The sequence below is a fragment of the Gadus morhua genome, chromosome 14 (assembly GCF_902167405.1).
Source record: "Gadus morhua chromosome 14, gadMor3.0, whole genome shotgun sequence".
NCBI lineage: Eukaryota > Metazoa > Chordata > Actinopteri > Gadiformes > Gadidae > Gadus > Gadus morhua.
Window position 1 is genome coordinate 4,509,891 of NC_044061.1, and position 23,185 is coordinate 4,533,075.

At 48.2% G+C, this 23,185-nt stretch overlaps 2 protein-coding genes across 2 annotated transcripts in view; one reads left to right on the forward strand and one right to left on the reverse strand.

The window, feature by feature from the left end:
• Positions 1–18,098, reverse strand: part of iqgap1 (IQ motif containing GTPase activating protein 1) — a 35,865-nt gene extending 17,767 nt beyond the window's left edge. Inside the window, exons 1-10 of the mRNA XM_030377787.1 lie at positions 17,850–18,098; positions 16,276–16,378; positions 5,736–5,892; positions 4,584–4,661; positions 4,239–4,315; positions 2,997–3,064; positions 2,090–2,203; positions 1,484–1,662; positions 639–726; positions 288–445 (exon numbers count right to left, since the gene is read on the reverse strand). Coding sequence (XP_030233647.1) covers positions 288–445; positions 639–726; positions 1,484–1,662; positions 2,090–2,203; positions 2,997–3,064; positions 4,239–4,315; positions 4,584–4,661; positions 5,736–5,892; positions 16,276–16,378; positions 17,850–17,895 — 1,068 coding nt within the window. The 5' untranslated portion in view covers positions 17,896–18,098. The remainder of the gene's footprint in view (positions 1–287; positions 446–638; positions 727–1,483; positions 1,663–2,089; positions 2,204–2,996; positions 3,065–4,238; positions 4,316–4,583; positions 4,662–5,735; positions 5,893–16,275; positions 16,379–17,849) is intronic.
• Positions 18,099–19,235: 1,137 nt separating this feature from the next.
• On the forward strand, positions 19,236–20,842 carry cartl (cocaine- and amphetamine-regulated transcript-like). Its single transcript, XM_030377574.1, has 3 exons — positions 19,236–19,474; positions 19,682–19,756; positions 20,297–20,842. The coding sequence occupies exons 1-3, from the start codon at positions 19,337–19,339 to the stop codon at positions 20,402–20,404; spliced, it is 321 nt and encodes a 106-aa protein (XP_030233434.1). The 5' UTR covers positions 19,236–19,336; the 3' UTR covers positions 20,405–20,842.
• Positions 20,843–23,185: the final 2,343 nt, after the last annotated feature.

A 23,185-nucleotide genomic window follows, 5' to 3' on the forward strand; every position in this document is an offset into this window, starting at 1 on the left:
GAAATATCTACACAATGCCGATACCAACTAATGAAAACAATGCGCAAAGACATGTGACTAAAGGCACATTAGTCCAAATCCATGCTTGAAAAACTCAAGTATGTTCCTTCGTTTGTACGGAAATGTAAGTGCACTAAAATCTTGAGTTTCAGCTCCGTGGCTGGAAGCACTCGAGGGCATTCCTCAATTAGTTATTCTCCCACTTGATACCACAAGTGCTTCCTTGTGGAAAGGCGGACCGCAGTGAAACCCGAAAAGCAGATCTCCGCAGGTGAGCGGCTCCCTACCTGCTCTTTGTTCTCCCGGTCGGCCAGGAGCTGCTTGAGGTACCAGCCTTTGTTCTGGGCCTGCAGGTTCTGCACGCCCATCGCCTTCAGGGCGTCAAACAGCCGGTCCTCGTCTCCCGCCAGCAGGGCCTGCTCCGCCGCGCTGAGGGCGTTGCTCACTGTCCGACGACGGAACAGAACCCGATCAAAGGCTCGTCGGGACGCACCGACGCAGACCATACAATAACGTGCACACACACACTGCCAGTGTGCCCAGTGGCTCACATCAGCGTCTCGACCAGTGATTACTTTAGAATGAATAATTCTGTGGTGGGGAAGGAGGGTAGGGGGGCAGGGGTTGGTGAGACTTACAGTTGATCTTGTTGACGTTCCCCTGGATCTCGGCCTGCGTGAGGAGCTCCTCGTACACGTCTCTCTCTGCGTCCGCGTTCTCCACCAGCTGCACAACATCCACACATCAACACCAAGCAGGCATTGGCGCAGAGTACTGCGTGCATCGACTCAGGAGTCGTACGCTACAAATTGCAATCTCATGTAGTAGTTTAGTTTACAATGAATAACTTTGTCCCCAAGGAGACAGCCAGCTCGTTGGGCGCAGTTAGGATGGGGTGTCTTGCTCAGCTAGGAGGAGCTGGGGATCGAACTAGCAACCTTCCGGTTATCAGCCCACACTCTCTAGCTCCTGAGCCACATGCCTCCCTACAGTGCTCCATAAAAAAAAAGGTAAAAAAATATTGGAATGGACTGCATTTAATTTATTGAATTTATATAGGGCTTTTCTAGATACTCAAAGACGCTTTACAGGGAAGGGGGGGGGACCTCACTCACCACCACCAGTGTGTAGCACCCACTTGGGTGGGGGGCAGCCAATCTGCGCCAGAGTGCTCACCACACACCAGTTCGAGGTGGACAGTGAGGGAATGAATGAGTCAGCCAATTATACAGGAGGATGATTTGGGGTTCAGATTGAATGAGCCTGGTTGGGCAGTTTTAGCCAGGACACCGGGGGAAACCCCTAGTCTTTGCGATAAGTGCCCTGGGATCTTGTATGACCTCAGTGAGACAGGACCTCGGTTTTTACGTCTCCTCCGATGGACGAGATACAGCATGGGGAGAATGCACCCTGTAAGGTCCTTTAACATCCACGGAAACACACGGCGCGGGTGTGAACCGGACCGGGCTGGGGGTTGCCGTACCCGTTTGCGTGAGTTGGCCACCTTCTGCCCCTTGGCCTGGTACAGCATGTCGTGGTAGTTCTGGGCGGTGTCGGCGTCCAGGTTGACCAGCATGGCGTTGGGGTTCTGCATCGCGGCCATGGTGCCCTGGGGCACGCCCTGGTCGATGGCGTCGTTGATGGCGATCACAGCTGCGTGCACTGAGGGAGGAGGGGCAATTTGACCAAGTTTGATAAATTAATATACTACATCAATGTTGTATTTTATTTATTCACATACCTCTTTTCCCCTCTACATTTGACTTTTGAGCTGCAATAACAAATGACTTTCCCCTGTTTGGTATTGATAAGACCTTATTATCAATTATTATTGATTGATCTTATTATCTTATATTAATTTATAAGTATAAGTTGTGCATGTATTTTATATGTCATAAATGTAATATCGCATGGATTATTAAAAGTATAGTGTTTGCTGTTAAGCTTGATAAAGTTTTCTGCCTATCAAGTATTTTATATGGCATTGTTAAATCTTTATGGATAAAAACAAGACTGTTCTTCTGCAGCATTGGAGACTCATGCAGGCCCTTGCCCCGCCCCTTCACACATGTTATCCCATCAGTCTTACATGCAGCCTCATCCACTGACAGCTCATTGGCCAGGATGCCGCCAATCTTGCTGAAGGCGGGCATCTGGATTCCATACTTCTCCAGCTCACTCTTCATGTTGTTGATCTCTTCCTCTGAACGGGGAAAGACGTGCAAAGCAACGGAACCAATCAATGAATAGCAGTTTGAGACAGAGAAAGACAGACAGAGAGAAACAAAGACGGAGAGAGAGACAGAGACAGACTCGGACAGAGAGGAAGACATAGAGAAAGAGACAGAGAGAGACAGACAGAGAGAGACACAGACAGAGAGGGACAGAGACAGAGAGAGCGAGAGGCTTTGGGCTTTATTTAACCAGGTTTATCATTGAGATTAAAATCTCTTTTACAAGAGAGACCTGGTCAAGATGGACAGCAGTACACAGTTCCAACATAAAACACAAGACAAAGTAAAAGTTCAATAGTAATAATACATTTAGATCATTGACTAAAACGAGTCCGACATCAAACCCTTTACTACAGCTTTAAAATGTATAATTAACAGGAATGAGACAAGAAGTCCCAGACTAGTACATGACTTTTCAAGCCTTGAATCTCCCTCTAGTCCAGAGAGCCGAGCGCTGGCCCAAAGGACAGGAAAAGCTCTTACTATCACTAATGGCTTTCACATTGCCGGCCTTCCCCCACACCCAAAAATACTTTTGCAGTAGCAACTCCTATGGGTCTGGTTTGGGTTTACAGAGCATCCAACAGTCAATCATTTAAAACCCTTCACACATACTAAAGGAAATCTGAAAACATCTGCCTAAAGTGGCTGTGATGGCGTCAGCGATGTCGCTGGCTAATCTTTGCTTTTTTTTGCAAAATATTCAAACTTTTGAGCAGGGGGGGAACTGACGGCCGGAGACAGTTTTCTTTTTTTTTTTACCTGTGAAATCCACTTTTCCATACAGGTCCTGGATCTGAGGGGCCAGGCCCAGCTTGAACAGGTAAAGGCTGTGTTGAGAGGAGAACAAACACGGCAGAGAATGAGCACATGAAGGCCACGGAGCAGAATGAGAGGAAGGGGCGGCAGAAAGGGGAGCCGGACAACAGGCCCAGGGCGGAAGCTCCCAGGCCTGGGGGAGATTTATAGGCGGCTGGGGAAAGGCCAGCTTGAATTCCACAAAGAATGGCAATGTAACAACGCAATATTGTTTGCTACGGCCCTTAAATTAACGCTAATTATAAACATAGCTCGGCAAGGGGATTCTGGCATCAGAGAATGAGGCCTTTTCTTTTATTTTTTTTAAGAGCAACAAACAGCCATTTAGTAAACTTACAAGGGCAGTACACACACACACACACACACACACACACACACACACACACACACACACACACACACACACACACACACACACACACACACACACACACACACACACACACGCGTCTCTGTCAGTGGGACTTCCTGACTCCATGCACCAGACGTAAAGCCCCCTGGTTCATGTGTTGTTGTTGTTACACTCACTGGAACATTCTCTAGAAGCGAGCAAGAACTAGGATGGCAGGCTTCTCTCAGGGAGAGGCCTGGGGTTCCTCTCTAGGGGGGCTCACAGCATGCCCGGATGCCAGTAAAACCGCAGAGTTCACCTTATAAAAACGCCAAGACTCTCTCGGACTTGGAGGCAAAATAATGTATTTCTGGGCAGAAAGTGTGTTTACTCGATGGTAGTCGCTTTATACACACAGGCATGTTTATATACCCAAGGCAGGCTTAGGGTCCATTTTGCTGCCTTGATTGGAAGCATCTGCTGATTATAGTAGCTACTCGTCAAATTACAGTGAATGACAACCATCGGCTAAACAGGGAGGCACCTCTGCATCGGCTCATTCAGGAAGAGACTAGCAATCTCTCAACACACACACGCACACGCGCACGCACGCACGCACGCACACACACACGCACGCCCACATACCCCAACGAGCTCTCACCTTATATTTGCCTACAGTGTGTTGATTCGTTGAATCGTTGTCAAGGGGACTCTGCCAGCGAGTCGGAGTGTGTGCATTGTCACACTAAAGGGCTGCCCGGCCCCGGGGCAGAAGGCAAACATCCCAATCAGACACACTGGGAGGGGGGCGAAGGAGGGGGAGCGAGAGAGAGAGAGAGAGGGCGAGAGACTACCTTAGAGCGTGTATACAGTAGATGCACCGGGGCATGTTCTTCCGGTCGTAGATGTCGGTGGTCTCTGGGTAGAAGATCTGAAAAGTCAGGGGGACAGTTATGGAGTGAACCTTGGGAACCGGGACCGTACAGACTTGTCCCGGCACGCCTCGAGGAGTGGCTCGCTATAACGGCTTCGGCAGAGCACCACTCGGGGACATTTGCAAGGCTGTGCAGCGTCATAGACGTTACCGCTAAACGCGAATATAAGGAAATGTCTTTGTGGTTGAATGAGGAGAGGGAGCTACAGAGAGAGGGAGAAATGAGGAAGGTGGGATTGGGGATAAAGAGAAGACAAGACGTCACCTTTGGTAGCCCTTTCTCCGTCATGGCGTTCAGCCACTGGATAACATTGTCTGTGTGCCTGAAATGGAGCCCGGTTGCCTGCAGGAGAGAAGCCATACTTGAGCAAACAGGCATTTCATTCATTCATTCATTACCTCACAGGGCAGAGCAGGCCGGAGTCTCAAAGACAAGAGTACCTATTCACTCTGCGGCTGCTGCTGCTGCCGCCAGCGTCACGGCACAAAGTGGTTAAGAACACAACTCATGTGGCACTGAAGGCATGTTATGTTAGCTAGGGCTGCCTCATTGGGACTCCTTAGGCAATGCGAACAACACAATATAATCACAGAATAGGTACGGAACTATCGCTGGACAAACAGCAAGATTTCAAACGTTGTCTGTGATTGGTTCAAAAGGGAGCCATTTGATGTAAATCAAAAACAGCGTTTAAAAAATGCTTTGGGTTTACTCCGACGGGAATGTACTTGTATGAATACAACAGTATTTACCGATAATCGGCTTGGGCTTTAAATATGACATGAATGATCTAATCATTTACATTTACATTTACTTTTAGGGCATTTAGAAGACGCTTTTACCAAACCGACTTACAATAAGTACATTTGTCAGAAGAACCAATATATCGCTGTCGGTGCAGTAAGGATGTTCACAGAATCAAGTGCCAAGCATTAACAATTGTTAGGTTGACCCATTCCCCGTAATCCGTTGAACACATGCCTCACGTTAACATTGTCCAACTCAAAGGTTGGATCGGCGATTCTAGGCCAAAACATAAAAGACCAGATTCATCTGATCTTTCCTCACGATCCGCTAGCTGCCCGCCCCATAAGCAGGCTGTCAAAAAACAGTGTCTCTGTAGGCAGCCTATGCTCTGAGATCGCACCCAAAAACAAATGGTGCTACCAACCACTCAAAATTCAAAATAGATTGGTTCCAACCAATCACCGACAAGGGGTGGTTGTTGTGCGTTTTTGCGCTGCGTTCATGATCGTTTTTACTGGATGCACGAAACACGACAGGGAGGGGTGAGCTGGCTCTGTTTGTTTGGGATCTCGCTTCAACTACCAACAGAAGTGACGAAGTCACCCAACATCGCTGACACAACCTTTAATAATGAGTATGTTATTGTGTCGCGGTCCGCCGAGTCCTCACCTTGTATCGCGTCTGCTCACGGTCGTAGATCTTCTTCAGCGACACCGTGTGCGGGGCGAAGAAGTTGCCCAGCTTGGCCAGGTAGACGCCGTTGCGAAGCCCCTCCTCCAGCTCCGTGGTGGGCGGCAACTCCTCGTCAAGACACGCCTCCATCCACCTGCAGGGGCCACACAGCAGGAGCCTTTAGGTGAGGGGGACGCCAGAGCCCAGAGACCGCCGGTCGGGGGGGCGCACAGACCCTGACGGTCTTTGAGGTTGGCTGCAGGGACGGGACTCTCTGTGTCTCACGGTGCAGAGGATGGTTATTTGGGGGTCTATGTTAGACTCAACATCGATTCTCGATTTAAAACAATTCCTGTTACACAATCGATTCTCGACTCTGCACAGAGAGGGTTGTGGGTATGGACTCTAGAAGCCCGCCTTTAGCAAGATTGGCGGCATCCTGGCCAATAAGCTGTCAGTGGTTGAGGCTGCATGTAAGACTGGCTTTGATATGGGGGTGGCTGGCTCTGATATGGGGGTGCCTGGCTCTGATATGGGGGTGCCTGGCTCTGATATCGGGGTGGGTGGCTTGAATATGATGGTGGGTGGCTTTTGATATGGTGGTGGGCGGGGTCAGAGACTGCATGAGTCTCCACTGCTGCAAAGGAACTGTCTTGTTTTATCCATTGCCAAGATTTTACAATGCAATATAAAACATATGCCGAACTTTTCAAGCTTGGGAAAGTTGTCTGCCTAACAGCAAACATTATACTGTTAATATGCCATTGATTCAGTATAAAGAAGTTTGGATTTTTGGAAGTTGTGAATCAATTGTGAAGAAAGAATTATGATTCAGGCGTGGATGATTTAAACCCCCTAGTTTGCTCCCATCCATTGCAAGGCAGTCACAGAGGGAATGGCCGTAAAATGAAGAAATGTGTGCTATGCAGTTTTGTTGTTGAAATGAATGATGATGATGTAACCAGAAAAGTGTAACAATGTGACGACAGTTGTGTCTGGTTAGTATGTTCTAAATGTGGGCAGTCACTTTAGTATGAGTTGTATAACCAAAACCAACCAAGTTACAAACCACTATGAATTGCTATTCTTTCAGTCTTTGAAAGTTCAACAGTCAAACACCCTTGAATTGATAAAGCATCTTAGGTCTATTAAGGACATTTCCTTGAGAGGCTTGCAAAGAAGCCAACAGCATCCTATCCTTAGGCCTAAAAAAAAAAAAAAGTTTGGTTCCTGTTGGTTGTCAGTAGAGGTCATGGGTAGGTAGGGAATTTATTTTATTTTTTTATTTTATTTTTTCCAGCGGCAGGGAATGATAGGTAAAAAAAAAAACGAGCGAATGCGCTCATCCTTGTACAGAATGCAGAGGTGCTGCACAAAAACGTAATTATAGTTAGCATCAAAACCTTTTTTTTTTTTTTTTTTAAGCTCATAAAATAATTGGGGTCGCACATAAACAGGGTCGGTCGGAAACCGGAACAGAACAAAAAAAATGTTTAGGCCTCATCTACCACAGACAACAAGCTGATCAGAGAGTACAATAGAATGGGGGGAGAGCACACGTTTGTATTGAACTACGGAAAAACCTACAGGCCAAAGACACCTGAGGCGATCACACAGGCTGACATGACAACACTCTCTGGCCTACAGGCCAAAGACACCTGAGGCGATCACACAGGCTGACATGACAGCACTCTGTGGCCTACAGGCCAAAGACACCTGAGGCGATCACACAGGCTGACATGACAACACTCTCTGGCCTACAGGCCAAAGACACCTGAGGCGATCACACAGGCTGACATGACAGCGCTCTCTGGCCTACAGGCCAAAGACACCTGAGGCGATCACACAGGTCTACAGGACAGCACTCTGTGGCCTACAGGCCAAAGACACCTGAGGCGATCACACAGGTCTACAGGACAGCACTCTGTGGCCTACAGGCCAAAGACACCTGAGGCGATCACACAGGTCTACAGGACAGCACTCTGTGGCCTACAGGCCAAAGACACCTGAGGCGATCACACAGGCTGACAGGACAACACTCTGCGGCCAACGTAACTGATCCCATGAGGCGATTTTTAAGATGTGTAACATTTCATCTCTCTGCGGTCACTGCGTGGGGTCACATTCCAGCCGTGTGTCGCGGTCTGCCCTGGGCCACGAGGGGGGAACTACGGAGATGCCATGACTGGAAGGCCAGGGCCCCTCTCCGACCGGATTCCACAAGGGCCCCGCTGTAGCCAGGGGACACTGGAGCGGACCACCACCACCACCACCACCCCCCAACCTCCCAGAGCTGAAGACCGACCCAAGAAGCAAAGCACCAGTTTCAACTTTAATGGCATGACGCGATGATCCGACAAGCTTCTTACAAACGGTAATCAAAATGTAAACGGCATCTTCATGCCTGTTCATCCAGTTGTTTGGTATACGATGCTACCAACATTAGAAAGGTCCTGCGATGCTTTATTCACATATTTCTTGATCCTTTAATGGGAAAGGAAGCGTGACTGGTTGTGCTAGCTTGTATGGTTAGTAAGGGGAACGCAAATTAGCACTGCACATTATAGATCAAATGTTTGAATATTTAATTAAAATACCACTTTCGAAACTCTACCCTTCAATTGCATAAAGATGCCATATATCCATTTGGAACATGAATAGATAATGTCAGAAACATCTAGCCTACATCGCTACAACCTACTGAATTTCAAACTGAAATGCACTTATTAAAGTGCATTTATGTCTATTATTGTGCTAATATCTAGGCGCACACTGAATATCTTACGATTGAATACAGACTCGTCATGATATCTAAATTAAGAGATGTCTGCTGGGCTGGCTAATGTGACCCCTAGAGCTGAGCTCCGCGATACGAAGGCTTGAGAGCAGATCTGGTCTTGGGGCATTTCACAGCCGGAGAGCAGACAGGCCGAGGTCAAACGGTCGGAGGCAGACAAATAAACTGCAGAGCGAAAATAAATCCCACTCTACTGCAACCTTGGCTCCGCATCAAAAGAGAGAGCAACAATCTATTCCCATCTCCGGACACACACACACACACACACACACACACACACACACACACACACACACACACACACACACACACACACACACACACACACACACACACACACACACACACACACACACACACACACACCAGCTGAAACAACTCCCGTCCCAGGAAGTTGTAACACAGGGTCTCCAGATACAGGCCCTCTATTCAGGCCCCAGCGGCCAGGCCAGGACCAGGGCGCCAGGGCCGGCCGGCCATGAACAACCCCCTCCTTTCACTCGACATAGGAAGGCAGTGAAAGGCTCCATACTAATGGTACCTCTATCAGGCTCACACACCCTTTCCCATTCAAGTGCAAACAGAGCCACACCCTCTGCTTAGAGAGGGAGGACGCCAGCAATGCATGCGATGCATGTTAGAATGTGGACCGTGGCATTCCAGCGAGACGAGAGATGTTTGGAACATGACATAAACGTGTCAAAATATGACAAGCACAATCTCGTCAGCCTTGTGAACCGTTGGGTGGAATCACTGCCACGCTGTAATACGAACATATTGTGAGGTCTCTGCTCGCTCTACAATCGACGCTGGGACTTGAACAGTCACCACCCAATATCGGCATGCAGTTTTGGATCTTTCTGCCAGAGTCTCAAAATAAACCGCTGGAAACATGTCGACATGACATTCCACTTCCCTCTTTATGGTTATGTCCTCATATCGTACCTTTCCTGCATGTTTTCTCGAGTGTCAGGGAGGCCAAACTCAATCCACCTTCTACTGGTGGCGGTCGCCGAAGCAGGAAAGAATCTCTTACAACGACTACGGCCGATCAGTAGTCAGGGGTCAAGCGAACCTCCTGCCACTGAGCAAAGCAACGCACATCAATGCTGCGCCGCAACCGGAACGCTAGGAAGTCTCACAACGTTGTTGCTTCTAGCCACACATCCTGAGTGAGCAGCAGCCCATCAGAAGCCCACCGCAGTGTTCAAAAGTCACCCTCGCAGACGACGGCAAATAAACCTGCAATCGTTCGCTTATCACAGAAGCTTCCGGAAGAAAACGTAGTGCCACGCAGCTTTGGTCGGTTCAGCCAGCCGATGGCTCGAAGCCAGGGGGGGGACTTAGAACCCTGCTGATAGTGCCTGAAGCAGAATAATGGACAAGAGCAGCCTTGTGTTGTGGAAGGACCGCTAATTAAAAGGTTGAACCGATATTGGATGCGGGGGAGTTTTGTAAAAGTGATTGGAGCGCCAGGGTTTTTATGTACCAGTCCACACACTGATTGCACGCAGACTTCCTCTTTACTGCATGTGCACATGTGGCGCGCGTGCGCGCACACACACACACACACACACACACACACACACACACACACACACACACACACACACACACACACACACACACACACACACACACACACACACACACACACACACACACACACACACACACACACACACACACGTTTCCCCTGACCTTCCTGTTTTATAACAGCCTGATGACAACCTGCTTATGCAGGCCGGCCATTAGCAGAGTGTACTGACATTGAGACGCAGGCCACAGACGGGGGGTTTGGTGGGAGCTGGAATGGGCTAATGGGCATCTATTGTCATAGCCAATGAACCTGCTCCACTGCCACTCCCTTCCATCAGAGAGATGGGCCCGGTACCAGGAGCGTTGCCTCTTTAGAACGTCCTGGTAGAACAGTGGTCCCAACCTACTGTAGCCCCTGAGCCCACTCCAGCTCTGAAAACATTAGCGGCCCCAAATGTTTTCAGAGCTGGAGATGGGCTCAGGGGCTAACATTTGTATCCACACAAATCGTAATTTTTACACAATCCAATGATACGCTAGTGATTTCGCTCGTGGCTGTGACCCCACATGCATCAGGGGACCCCCCCAGTTCTGACCCAACAACCCCCCCCCCGGCTAAGTGCAGCTGCACTAGAAAAAACAAGAGACCATCGTTTTTCCAACGTTCAAAAAGGCAAAAAATAGTTAACCGCACGACTCTTCACTCCACGCAGCCAATCAAAAGAGGGCCAGCGCTTGTGCCCGTGTGTGCTGTTGTTTATTCAGCCCCTCTTAATGAGCGGCAGTCACAAAGTGCTGCATTGTGCAAAGAACAAAATGTATTTCTATAGGAGCAGAGGGGGGGGGGGGGGGGGGGGGGGGGGGGGTGACGGAGGAAGACCTCCCTCCTCCCTGTGCTCCACCCTGAAGAAGATACTGTGGAGGGTTCCTCAAAGACATCACAGCACTTTGTTGTCCTTGGCTCCCCTGGCCTGGTGTGTGCATCCATGCATACTTGAGACAAGCAAGTATGTCCACAGTCAGTCAGTCAGTCAGTCAGTCAGTCAGTCAGTGAGTGAGACAGAGTGAGGTATCCAAGGTATTCAAATGTGCACGGCCTTATCAGCACACAGCACGCCGTCAGGTAAATGACGCCGTCGGGTCGTTAGCGGCCGGGCGAACTGACACCCGCTCTGTCTCACACAGCGAGAGTCTTAAAGCGAAGCGGTGTGAATCAGGGCCAAGTCTGAGAGACAACGGAACGATTAGCCACACTCGACACGCTCATCATGGAACAACAAGTTGACGAATCTATTGGCGTGGTCGGACCCGATTCCCTGGGGAGGACGGAAAGGGCACGGGCGGGACTGAAGCGGGAGGGAAACAAATAGGGGGGCTGCGCCAAATTGTTCATTACATGCTCAGCTGAAACACTGGAATCCTGCTCCCAGCAGCGACCTCATTCCATCCGAGGGCCTGCCGTGTCACCTCAGCTGATAGCCGAATTTCCCGAGTGCCTCGAACAGCGAAAGCATTTCCCCTGCAAGCGGTTTGAATATCTGTGCGCGTGTGTGGGAACCTTTGCCTGATTGCCACACAGGTCCCAGACTAGGGCGTTGAGGGAGGGGGGGTGGTTTAATTGCTAAAAGCACTCATTCATCGAGTACCCATCGAACGTTCAGCCAGCCCCAGGTGATGGCCGCCATCGACCCCCTGTTGGAGTCGCCTCCTGCGGGCGACTATTCCACACCCGCAGGGGCGTGAGACATCGGCAGAGCGGGAGCGAGCAGGACAGGGGCACAGGGAGGAGCACTAAGGAGGGAACGTGAGTCATGGAGCTTAACAGCAGCGCCGCTTACTGCTCCACCTCTGGGAAAAGTGGGGCTCCTCTGGGAACACGCCCGCTGGAATGCCCTCTGCCAGCTCACTGTTCCCTCACGTTACGTCACGCTCCCGCTGACATGCAAACCGGGAGAGTAACTTCTCGTCTCCAGTTTCCTATGTAGTTAGGTGTGAGGCGGGGGAATTGTGTGTGCGTGCGTGTGTGTGGTTAAGGGGTTGGTTGACTGCCATATTAAAGATAAATAGTAAAATGGAGAAAGCAAACGGCTTCTCCTAGCTCCACGCTTCGTTGCTTCATGGTCAGTAGTCGTCGACGGACTCGCACACAAATGCGCTATAAGCTCACGGAGAGAAAAGCAGCTCAACTCAAGGTGTCAACATTGTAATGCTCATTAAAATGCTTTCGCTTGAGCTGCTTTCGGCGGCAAGTTGCTTTGACCAAGACTCCGATTCATTACAGAACTCGATACTTAGTCATAGTCGGCTCTTCAAATGAGCCGTCACCTAAAGAGTGAAATTGTATTTTAATGTGAAGCCTCTCATTAGCGAACTTCACCAGCAGCAGAATAAAGAGGTGGCTGCTATTAGGGAGAACCCCATCACAGGAACGGCAGCCAGCCAGGTCTACATGGGAGTGCATGGAAATTATACCAAAACAGGAAATGACTGTCGCAGAACTTTAGCGGCCACTGGGATTGTGCTCCGAGATGAGAGGAGAAGTGCTACTTTTAATGTTTTCGGCAGATGAGGAACGCAACGTCGTCAGCGCAAACCCCCCCCCCCGTGGGCAAACGTTCGTGATCATGAAGCATGCAGGCAGTCTTTTGTGCAAAAGCTATCTCTGGAAATTACCGGTCATTAAATCGAAATGTCACCGACGTAACTTGTTAGTTTGGAACAATGAGGAGCCCCAGCTGTCCAGAGGACTGAAGTGAAGAACAGCCAATCGCTGTCGAGGATGTAGCCACGGCAACGTCCCCAGTTGTTGGCGTGGAGTAGATTTTGTCAGTACCCACAGCTCACTCACTTTGAGTGTGATGGTAATTGATAGCGAGTGCTTTGGCTGACAGATACTCTCGTTCTCAGATGTTAATTGAGACTGAACCAAGACTACCCGACGTAAACAATGAAGGGTGTGTGAGGAGTCGTTAGAATAGGCTAGTTGCCTTGTTTTCCCCTGTCTCTCTCTCACTCACACACACACACACACACACACACACACACACACACACACACACACACACACACACACACACACACACACACACACACACACACACACACACACACACACACACACACACACACACACACACACACACACACACACGTTTGTTGTGCTGAAGCAGCAGACGGGCAGGTTTTTGTTTCCACGTCGAGACTCGACAGACCGTTGGCCAATAAATCCAAGCTCACTTGAGAACATTACACCACCGGTGGAAAGCAGCGTGTCACGACACAAAAGTATTTCAACGTCACGTTTCCACGGAAAATACAAATCTCTGTCTGGAAATAAGTATGTAATAGGCAATGCATGGACAATGGTACAGTCAGCTACACCAAGGCACTAGTTTCCTTCCCTGAGAAGGTGTTTTGGAGCAAAGAAAATAGCACTTAATTTGCTTAAATTAATAGAAAGACTGTGTTTTAAAGGGTTAGGTTAAATACAGTCCAGCACAGGTTGAGGACTCAAATTGAACACATTGTCATCGAAAATCTCCAGGTCTGCCCATTTACAGAAATCCTTTTTTCTTAAGGTGTCAGCGAACCACTGTGTCAGCTGGGATTCAAATACTATGGCGGTTCTAAAAAATGTTGTTTACGTTTTTTGTTCATATGCTCTTTTATATTTAGCCGAATGTCAACATAACAATCTACTGTAACTGTAGAGTAGTTGTGTTTGATAGACCAGTTCTTTAGATATGCACCAGGGACATTCCTACCCTGAGAAGGAGGTTAAAATAGTCACCTCAACCAACAAGTTGATAATGTCACAGGTTTGGAATAACTTCCAGGAGGCCGTGGTGTATGTAGCACTGCAGACAGACGAAGAGTAGCAGTCTTCTGAGAACGTTCCTTCGCTTTGCTATCACTGGAGCCTTACCCACCGGATCAGCAATTTAATTACAACTCCTACTATGTGTTGGGAGGAGAGTCTTAAACAGCACACGCCCGCATACATGCAGGCGTGCGGTCATCAACACACACACACACACACAACACACACACACACACACACACACACACACACACACACAACACACACACACACACACACACACACACACACACACACACACACACACACACACCCCCCTCCTCATCTCACCAAGGGATAAACAAACTCCCAACCACCATCATTGTTTGCGCTATACTTTTAATTGTCTCCATATGGTCTAATTTGTGTAAACTGAAAGAATTCATTTTGGATGCCTACCCTGCAATCTACATGAAGCAGTGACCAAATTAAACCAGTGTACTGCAAACGAGTGAGGGTTTAACAGCAGCTGGGAGAAGGAGGTGGTGAGAGTCGACAGCAGAGCCTGAGAGATACAGTGCACAAAGACTAGAGCACAAGGGACTGGCAATACAACGATCCCAACCTTATGTAGACCCTTGAGACTGATCAACGAGCACAGGTATGGAGAGAATACTGGCCAAACCGCATTCCCAAAATGGGAGAGAAAGCAAGAAATAGAGTGACACACAGACACAGAGAAACACAGGGTATCTATGTTGTCTGTGTAGTTTCGGGGGGGTTGGGGGTTCACACCAGTTAACACTGTTTCCGCGGAGAGGCATACACCGCAGACTTCGGTCAAAGCAGGTGGGAGTTCCCCGCCCTGCAGTTCACCTGCTGCCCAGAGACATGATACATCTAGGGGTTACACACACACACACACACACACACAGTCCCCCTGACAGACAAGCAACAGCACCTCTCAAGGTCAAGCCTCCCGACCCCAACATGGATGAGCAGCACACGCTTCGGGGATTCATTCTGCCTGCGCTGTATCCACTCTTTCCAAGGTCATCGTCACAGAGTGCGACCATGTGTTTGTTTGGGAACTGCTGGCTAGAGCAGAGGAGGAGGAGGAGGTGGTGAGCGTGAGACAATGGACTGTAGGAGCCTGAGATCTCCCTCCCACGTCTGCATTCACCCTCTGGGTCATTTCATGTAATCCCCCAACCAACCCCGTCCGGCCTCCCTTTCCCCATAGCAACAATAATGTGCAGCCTCGCTCGGAGAGCGCACAGAGCTCATAATCCACGGCTGGAATGAAGAGCCAGCCCTCTGTCTGCGACGGTTGGAGGCTGCTGCTGCTGCTGCTGTCGTAGAGGGGTTGATGTGTGACTGCGAGGGTGAGGCAGGGCTCCGCTCTTCAGCATTGCAGCAATGAACCGCAGTGCGCGAGAGAGAGAGAGAGAGAGAGAGAGAGAGAGAGAGAGAGAGAGAGAGAGAGAGAGAGAGAGAGAGAGAGAGAGAGAGAGAGAGAGAGAGAGAGAGAGAGAGAGAGAGAGAGGCGCGCACACCACACACACACACACACACACACACACACACACACACACACACACACACACACACACACACACACACACACAGCCTGTTGCTATGACAACTATAGATTGCTGTGGCAACAACATCAGATACAAGGTACTGAGTCACTTCCTGTCTGGTTAAATCCTTCCTCTTTTACCGCTTATAATATGTGGGGCCAGGCCTTACAAGGAACTGCACACACACGTACAATCTCTTACACGTCACATGCGTCGCACACACACGCACACACACACACACACACACACACACCACGGTTGGAACAGCGAGGGCCAGAGTGATCTGTCCGTTGCCATGTCGCCTGCAGCTGTTTCACCACGGATTACACATGTGCTGCTGCAACAGCTGGACACGCCAGATGCGTCACGTACTGCGGTTATGCAACGACCGGCCCATCCAGATACATCCACACTACAGTCGGGATAAGAGAGGATCCTCTCCCCTGTGGCAGAGGAGACAACAACCCCGCCCCCTCATCTGACTCCGTCGCCCCCGTGTGTGTGTGTGTGTGTGTGTGTGTGTGTGTGTGTGTGTGTGTGTGTGTGTGTGTGTGTGTGTGTGTGTGTGTGTGTGTGTGTGTGTGTGTGTGTGTGTGTGTGTGTGTGTGTGTGTGTGTGTGTGTAACGGGTACATGGACGAACTGATGCGTCTGTGGTCTGCGGGCGGCGGCCGTTTAGGAAGGCGTCGACAGCACCAGGGCTGTGTGAGTGTGTGTGTGTGTGTGTGTGTGTGTGTGTGTGTGTGTGTGTGTGTGTGTGTGTGTGTGTGTGTGTGTGTGTGTGTGTGTGTGTGTGTGTGTGTGTGTGGGCGTGTCCTACCTCTTGGCCTCTTCCAGGTGGCAGAGGTACTCGTAGGCCATGTTCTGCTGCCGCCTCTCGTCCATCTCCTCTGCAGTGAGACGCTCCACGCCATCCAATACAGCTGTAGTACACGCACACAAAGACACACACACACACACAGTTTATATATGATTGATAGGGAGGGCTTCGTCTTACAGATCTCTCTCCTTTCTCAGATTCTAATTGTGACTGCACCAAAACTGCGAGGAGTCGTTAGAAAAGAGAGTCGTCGAGTTGTTGTTATGATGTCCCCCGTCTTCACACACACACACACACACACACACACACACACACACACACACACACACACACACACACACACACACACACACACACACACACACACACACACACACACACACACACACACACACACACACGTCTGGAACAGCAAATGCCCTCTGCATGGGAGTATGTGCAGGCCCTCTGATAATTAGCAGGGAATCACCGTGTGCATTCCTGACGCAGTCTCCCAAGTGAAACTCCCCCAACTGTCTGGATGTTGCATAACCTGCCACAAGTCTTCGCACATCTCCTCCAACCCCTCGGAGACTCTCCCCCCCGTACGTTAGGCGGCCGCTACACTTTCATTTTTTGCGACTCAGTTATGCACCAGCAGGCCCTCAGTGAGGGACCTCGAATGAATCGCTCACAGTAATTAATGCACAAGGCTGAATGGGGCTGGGGAGAGAAAAAAAATGAAGGATAGTGTACCTACTAGCAGAGCTTAATTCATTATTTAGAATCTCTGGGACCGTTTCACCGTTTTTAATATAATTGGAAGCCAATAGAGCTGTTATCCTCTTAAATTATGAAGAGGTGGATGGGGACATAGGGACGCAATATGAAGGGCTTTCCTTCATTTCTTGCCACATATTAAATGATGACCGATGCAGTACTGTAGAAATAAGACGGAACATTATAATTGACAATAATAGTATTATTTTTTTTTTACTAGAATTAATAGACGCCATTACGAGCCTGTCACTTTAATAATCGGAATTACCACTATGCTTAAATGATTGGGACAGAAGACCATAGTTCTGGCTTTCTAGACAATGTGATTAAGGTAGAGATTAAGGGAGATGTTAGGGTTAAGAGAGGTTAGGTTTCACTGGGATATGGGAGGGCTGCCCTGGTGTACAGTCATTGAACCATCCAAACCCCTGACTTCTCAGAGAGACAACCTTTGGGTACAGCAATACCATAATAAGTAACTAAAACTTTCTTGTCAAAAGTAGTCGAATCTAAAGTTTGTAAATGAGTAACATGGAGGGCTGAGATACCTACTGCAGGCCTGCCTCATATTTCAGCAACAGTTATGAAAACACGGAAGTGAATGGTTCATGCCATGCCGAATTAAAATCGGATGAAACTTCTCCACAGTTAACAGACACAGGCCTACATGACACTCAAATACACTTTTAAGAGTCGCTGATCATTTCGCAGGGAAAACCTTATCGTCAATCCAAACAGTATTCAGAAGTCCATTGAAGTCCAAAAGGGAGAAACTTTACTGCTCGGCATCTCAAGGAGAGAAAAGTTAAACTTACAGCCATATCTGGGCCGCAGCCCGTCCGCCTCGTCTGATGTGGACATCCTCTCCTGAGACGCGTTAAACTCCGCACTCCGCGGGGGGATCGATGCTACTTTTACGCAGCGTAAAGGAACACTTTTGGCTAACAGCACTTAGATGGGAAGGACCTTTCGGCCCTCTTGTTTCCTTTCTGTGCACACAGCTTGATTTGAGCACTTTTTTTTCTTCTTCAGACCTCACTGATGTCACTGGGTGTGTTCTTCCTAATCCTAAAGTATGCGTTTCAGAAAACACCCCTCGGCTGGGTCGCCCTGTCGGTGAAGCTGCAGACGCAGCGCCCTCTGCAGGCCGTTCTACTCCACTCCACCTGGTGTTCAGGTGGGGGATGACAATGGGGGAATTGTTTGGTGGCAAATAATGTTCTTTTTTTTCGTCATCTATTGGATGTGTGGCGACTCAAAGAGTTTATTTGATGAATGAGGTTCTTATGAATTAAATCAAAAGAAGCTTCGTGCCCACGTTCCTACAATATGCCACATGAAGGCATTCAGGTGCGCTTCCACCCTCGCACGCACGGACGTGCACACACGCGCGCACACACACACGCACACACAGAATTACACGCACATACACCACATCCTGAGGTAGCCTATCGGAGGGAGACATGCCGAACGCGGTTTACAAGCCAAACGAGGTGAATCAAAGGGATGAAAGACATGAGAGGCGCTGCCACTCAACACCTGGTGCTGAGCGGCCGCACCCTCCAGGGACTGACCTCACCCTCCAGAGACTGACCCCACCCTCCAGAGACTGACCCCACCCTCCAGAGACTGACTCCACCCTCCAGAGACTGACTCCACCCTATTGGGACCACTGGCCGCATGCGTGGTTGGGGCGTAGCGCTTCAGGAATATGCTGCGCTCAAAAGCAACTATTATATCGATCCGTGTCCTGGTCATTTGGTTAATTCTGACATATTGGACCAAAATAATTATATCAAATAAAAAGGTTGTTTTATGAGGCTACTTTAATATGGAAACTCGATGTCACGAACATGAGCAGGAGGGAAATATTGCAAATGAAGTGACGAGGTCTGTGTGTGTGTGTGTGTGTGTGTGTGTGTGTGTGTGTGTGTGTGTGTGTGTGTGTGTGTGTGTGTGTGTGTGTGTGTGTGTGTGTGTGTGTGTGTGTGTGTGTGTGTGTGTGTGTGTGTGTGCGTGTGTGTGTGTGTGTGTGCGTGCATGTGTGTGCGTGTTGGAGACGGAGAGGATGGGTTGGTGTGTCTGGATGCTGCGGGTACCCCCATCACCGTCCAGCCACTAAAGACACACTCGGGGGCTTCTACATTTATACAGCTCGTTCCCACGGGCGGGGCTGCGAGTTTATATAAGAGAGGTGAAAGTCTGGTGGTCTTAGTTAGATCGTCTCTGAACCGGCGACCCTTTAAACCTCCTTTATTGACTCCGTCTCTCTACGCTCTTGACGCACCGTGGCACCGGTGTGATGGACAACTCTGGCATGCTCCGTGGACTGCTCTGCCTTGGCCTCGTGGCCGTCCTCTGTCACGGACAGACGTCGCAAGAAGTTTCCTCTGAAGACTTTGGAGTAGACCGAAGCGACGTGGGAGCAGAGAGAGATTTTGTAAGTATGAGCTTGACCGTGATGGTGTGTTTTAATTAATAGTTATAGCGGAGACAGCAAAAACTGTCTGAGAGTTGGAGCTCTACTGTTGTTATAATCAGCCTTATTCAAACCATTCCTCGCCTCGTCTCACACCTGGCTCATCTTTAAGCTGTAAGCACCCTAAGGGACCACTGTTTCTCATCTCTTGGACACTTTCTGGGCCAGATCGAGGCGATGGAGCGCATTCTAGGGAAGATGCACGACCGCGTCTCGCCCCCAGAGAAGAGAGGCATCCAAATGGTAAATCATTGTGTTTTACACAAGTGGAAACGCACAAGAAAACAACTTCTGGGAGCCAATTCTGGCAAAATTAGGTCCTTGTGTTTTTCCTGATGCATCATTATTCATTATTTGAGCTATAGCTCATGCATGATCAGCTTTAGTCAAATAATGTAAATATGCTTGCCTACTTGAAAGTTGTGTTCCTTTTCCATCCACCTATCAGCCTACATTATGTGTTGAACCGCTCTCTCTCTCTCTTCTTCTCTCTCCGTCGATATCTCTGCCTCTCTAGAAGGTGATCTATTAATAAAATAACATTAGACATTCTATGCAAGATACAAAATAAAGGATTGTTTTATATCCAATGGACTAATTGCAAATATATTTCTTTAAATATGCCTAGTAACATGAGAACTAATAAAAAGCCGCCATAAACCAAATATATAGAATTGTGTAAGGCCAGAAATGCTATATGCATAACGTGCGTATGATGTGCGTAACGTGCGTAATGTGCGTGTCTCCTCCTCGTGCCTCCTCCGTGCCGCCGTGACCTGGCAGTGCGGGATGGGCGACAGGTGTGCCATGAAATTCGGTCCCCGCATTGGGAAACTTTGTGACTGCGGCAGAGGGGCCAACTGCAACTCCTACCTCCTCAAGTGCATCTGAGCCACTCAACTCACACACGGAATCACCGCAAGCAACGGATCCGCAGCAGAGCATCCACAACCGGACCCCCAGTCCTTCCATCACTATCCCCATCACCCCCATCTCCCCCCTCGCCGGGGGGCCTCTGCAGCCGTCGCAATTGCAGTTCACTACTATGTCTTTGTTAATGCGTTGTGTGTTTTTACTCATCGACGTGTTTCAATGTGTATGGCTTTGTTGTCGTCGTCGTCGTCGTCGTCGTCGTCCCCCTTTAAAAGCCATTGATTGTGCACATTTCTGATTGTTCATGTAGCATGTAAATTATGAATAAAAACATGAGGCCATGTTGCCTTACTTGAATTCCCTTCAGGTTGAACTTTTTTTATTTATTTAAAACACCATTATTCATTGTTGTTATAGGCCTGTAATGAAATGCTCGACTATAAATTCGCTCTTTGATTTTTGGAGTCTTTGAAAAAAATAAAGATTAAAGTGAAAGTCAAAACACTCGGTATTTTTGCTAACAAAATAAAGTTAAAAAAAAGGAGGCTGAGAAACGTTCAAGAATAGCCATGGGCAAATTCAGCTGTTTTTAAGTCTGATAGAAAATAGAAAAGAATAGAAGATAGAAAAGAAAAAGCTATCTTTCTGCTTAAAGGAACGTTATTGTCGCCAGTTGAAAACATTACAAGGCAGCATACGAACATTAATGCAGTAAAGACGTAGGCCTACATGGATTAACATAGGACACAACATCTTTTTCTCTTTTTGCTTTGCAAAGTCAGGCATTACACAACTGTTGAGGAAGTTCTTAGTTTCTGAGTGCAATGTCAGCAGCTCATTGAATACACAGATTGAAAAGAATATTTTCAGGCAGTTTTTAATGTTCTGTTTACTAACAGACCAAACTCCACATACACCATACCTCCGTGGTTCCTGAAGATCTGGATCCTCTCCTGTCCCCTACCTGGCTCACAGACACTGTTAGCTGTTTATTTCCATACTGTGCAGCAAGCTGGAACGGCCAACTGTGACCCAAAGTGAAGCCATGGTTTCCAGCGTGGAGGTCTACATCTCTTTATAAACTAAAGGCCAATTCACAACATTTAAAAGCAGGGGGTAACCTTTATTTAAATGTGTTTCTCCAGAAGCGAGCAATTGAAAAACATAATCTGAGGTCCAGGTCTTTTATTATCGCTGCCATTAAAGCGAAGCACCTCATTTAAGAGCAATCAATGAGCTATGTCTGAGGGCCTGATGGCTATTCTACTTGTGGCCCATAGTAACCCTATGGTGCTTTCCCGATTTATTGCCTCAACGTTTGGAAGGCAATAAAAGGAAGTCAATAGTGGGTCCTGAATTGACATTTTATGGTTGTTGGTTTTTTTGCAATGGATCCAAGATGCTAATATCGCAATGTTATTAATACCAAAATCAAACTATAAGAGCAACACATTTGATTGCATTTGTTGCTTTGATCAGATAAAAAGTTATTTATTGGTTCACTCTCCCTCTCTCTCTCTCTCTCTCTCTCTCTCTCTCTCTCTCTCTCTCTCTCTCTCTCTCTCTCTCCCCATCCCTCTCTCTCAAGGCTATGAGTGAGGGCTACAATAGAAGCTGACATGTAGTGGCAGCTGGGACTCACGGCTCTGTTTGATCAGGTGACAATGATCATGTTAACACAATGTCAACCCAGTTACGGTGGTTCATCCATGCTTCAGCATTGTACCGATACTTACTTCCCTTAATTTCTACAGAGGTTCCCCTTCTCATTAACCAGGGTAACAGCGATATTGACTATAGCTACTTCTTTTCTCCAGCTAGTTTCCCTGGAGATGTTGCGATTGGCTGACCTATAAGCCCCTCAGACTTCACATGTATGAATCTATAACCTCACTAATGGGGAGAGGTGGAGAGAGAGAGACAGAGATGGATAGAGACAGGGATGGCATGATAGATAGACAGAGGGAGTGAGAAAAAGAGAGAGAGAGAGAGAGAGAGAGAGAGAGAGAGAGAGAGAGAGAGAGAGAGAGAGAGAGAGATCAATTGGAGAGTGCATAGGGATCACTTGAGCCCACCATTCACCCTTTGACCCTGCAAGGAAACGTCAGTGCGAGGACCCAAATGTTCAAATCGGTCCTCTATCATTACTTGCTGGTACTTTTCCTTTCTCCGCCTCTCCGGGCTCGAATTATCCGTACGAGTGAAGCATCATTCCAACAAAGTCAATTTAAGTCAGCCCCAAGTGGACTTGGTCTTGCCAAGAGTGAATCATTCAGTACTACTGTTTGAGTATCCTGAAATGAGAGTTTGTGATTTCTCAGGCGGACTTGGCTGTCTTTATTCTCAACAGTCTCCATCAATCCACTGTCCCCTGCACCATCCGCCTTAACACTTTAGAATAACCCTGCTTTCTTTTTATGTTTTTGTGTAGTTCTTTATTTCCAGGACCTCATTAAAGGATTAAAATAAAACAATTACATTTGCACATACTATATTAAACTTTAAGCATTATATTACACATTTGTCCATTAATCTATGCTCATCGGATAAAGGTGTATTTAGACTGTGACTATTCCCTGTGCCTCAATTAAATTGTGTACAGCACGTGAGGAATTTAAATTACATTGAGTTGTGTACCAATTACCCTTCTCTGTGATAAGGCCCTTTTTTTCGTGAATGAATAATGGGATTAGTCACAGACGGGTGTATCAGGGCCACAATACGGCCAGCTCATTATGTCAGCGGTTAACTAACCATGCACCAAAGTATTGACTTAACAACAAAAAAAATAACTACAAG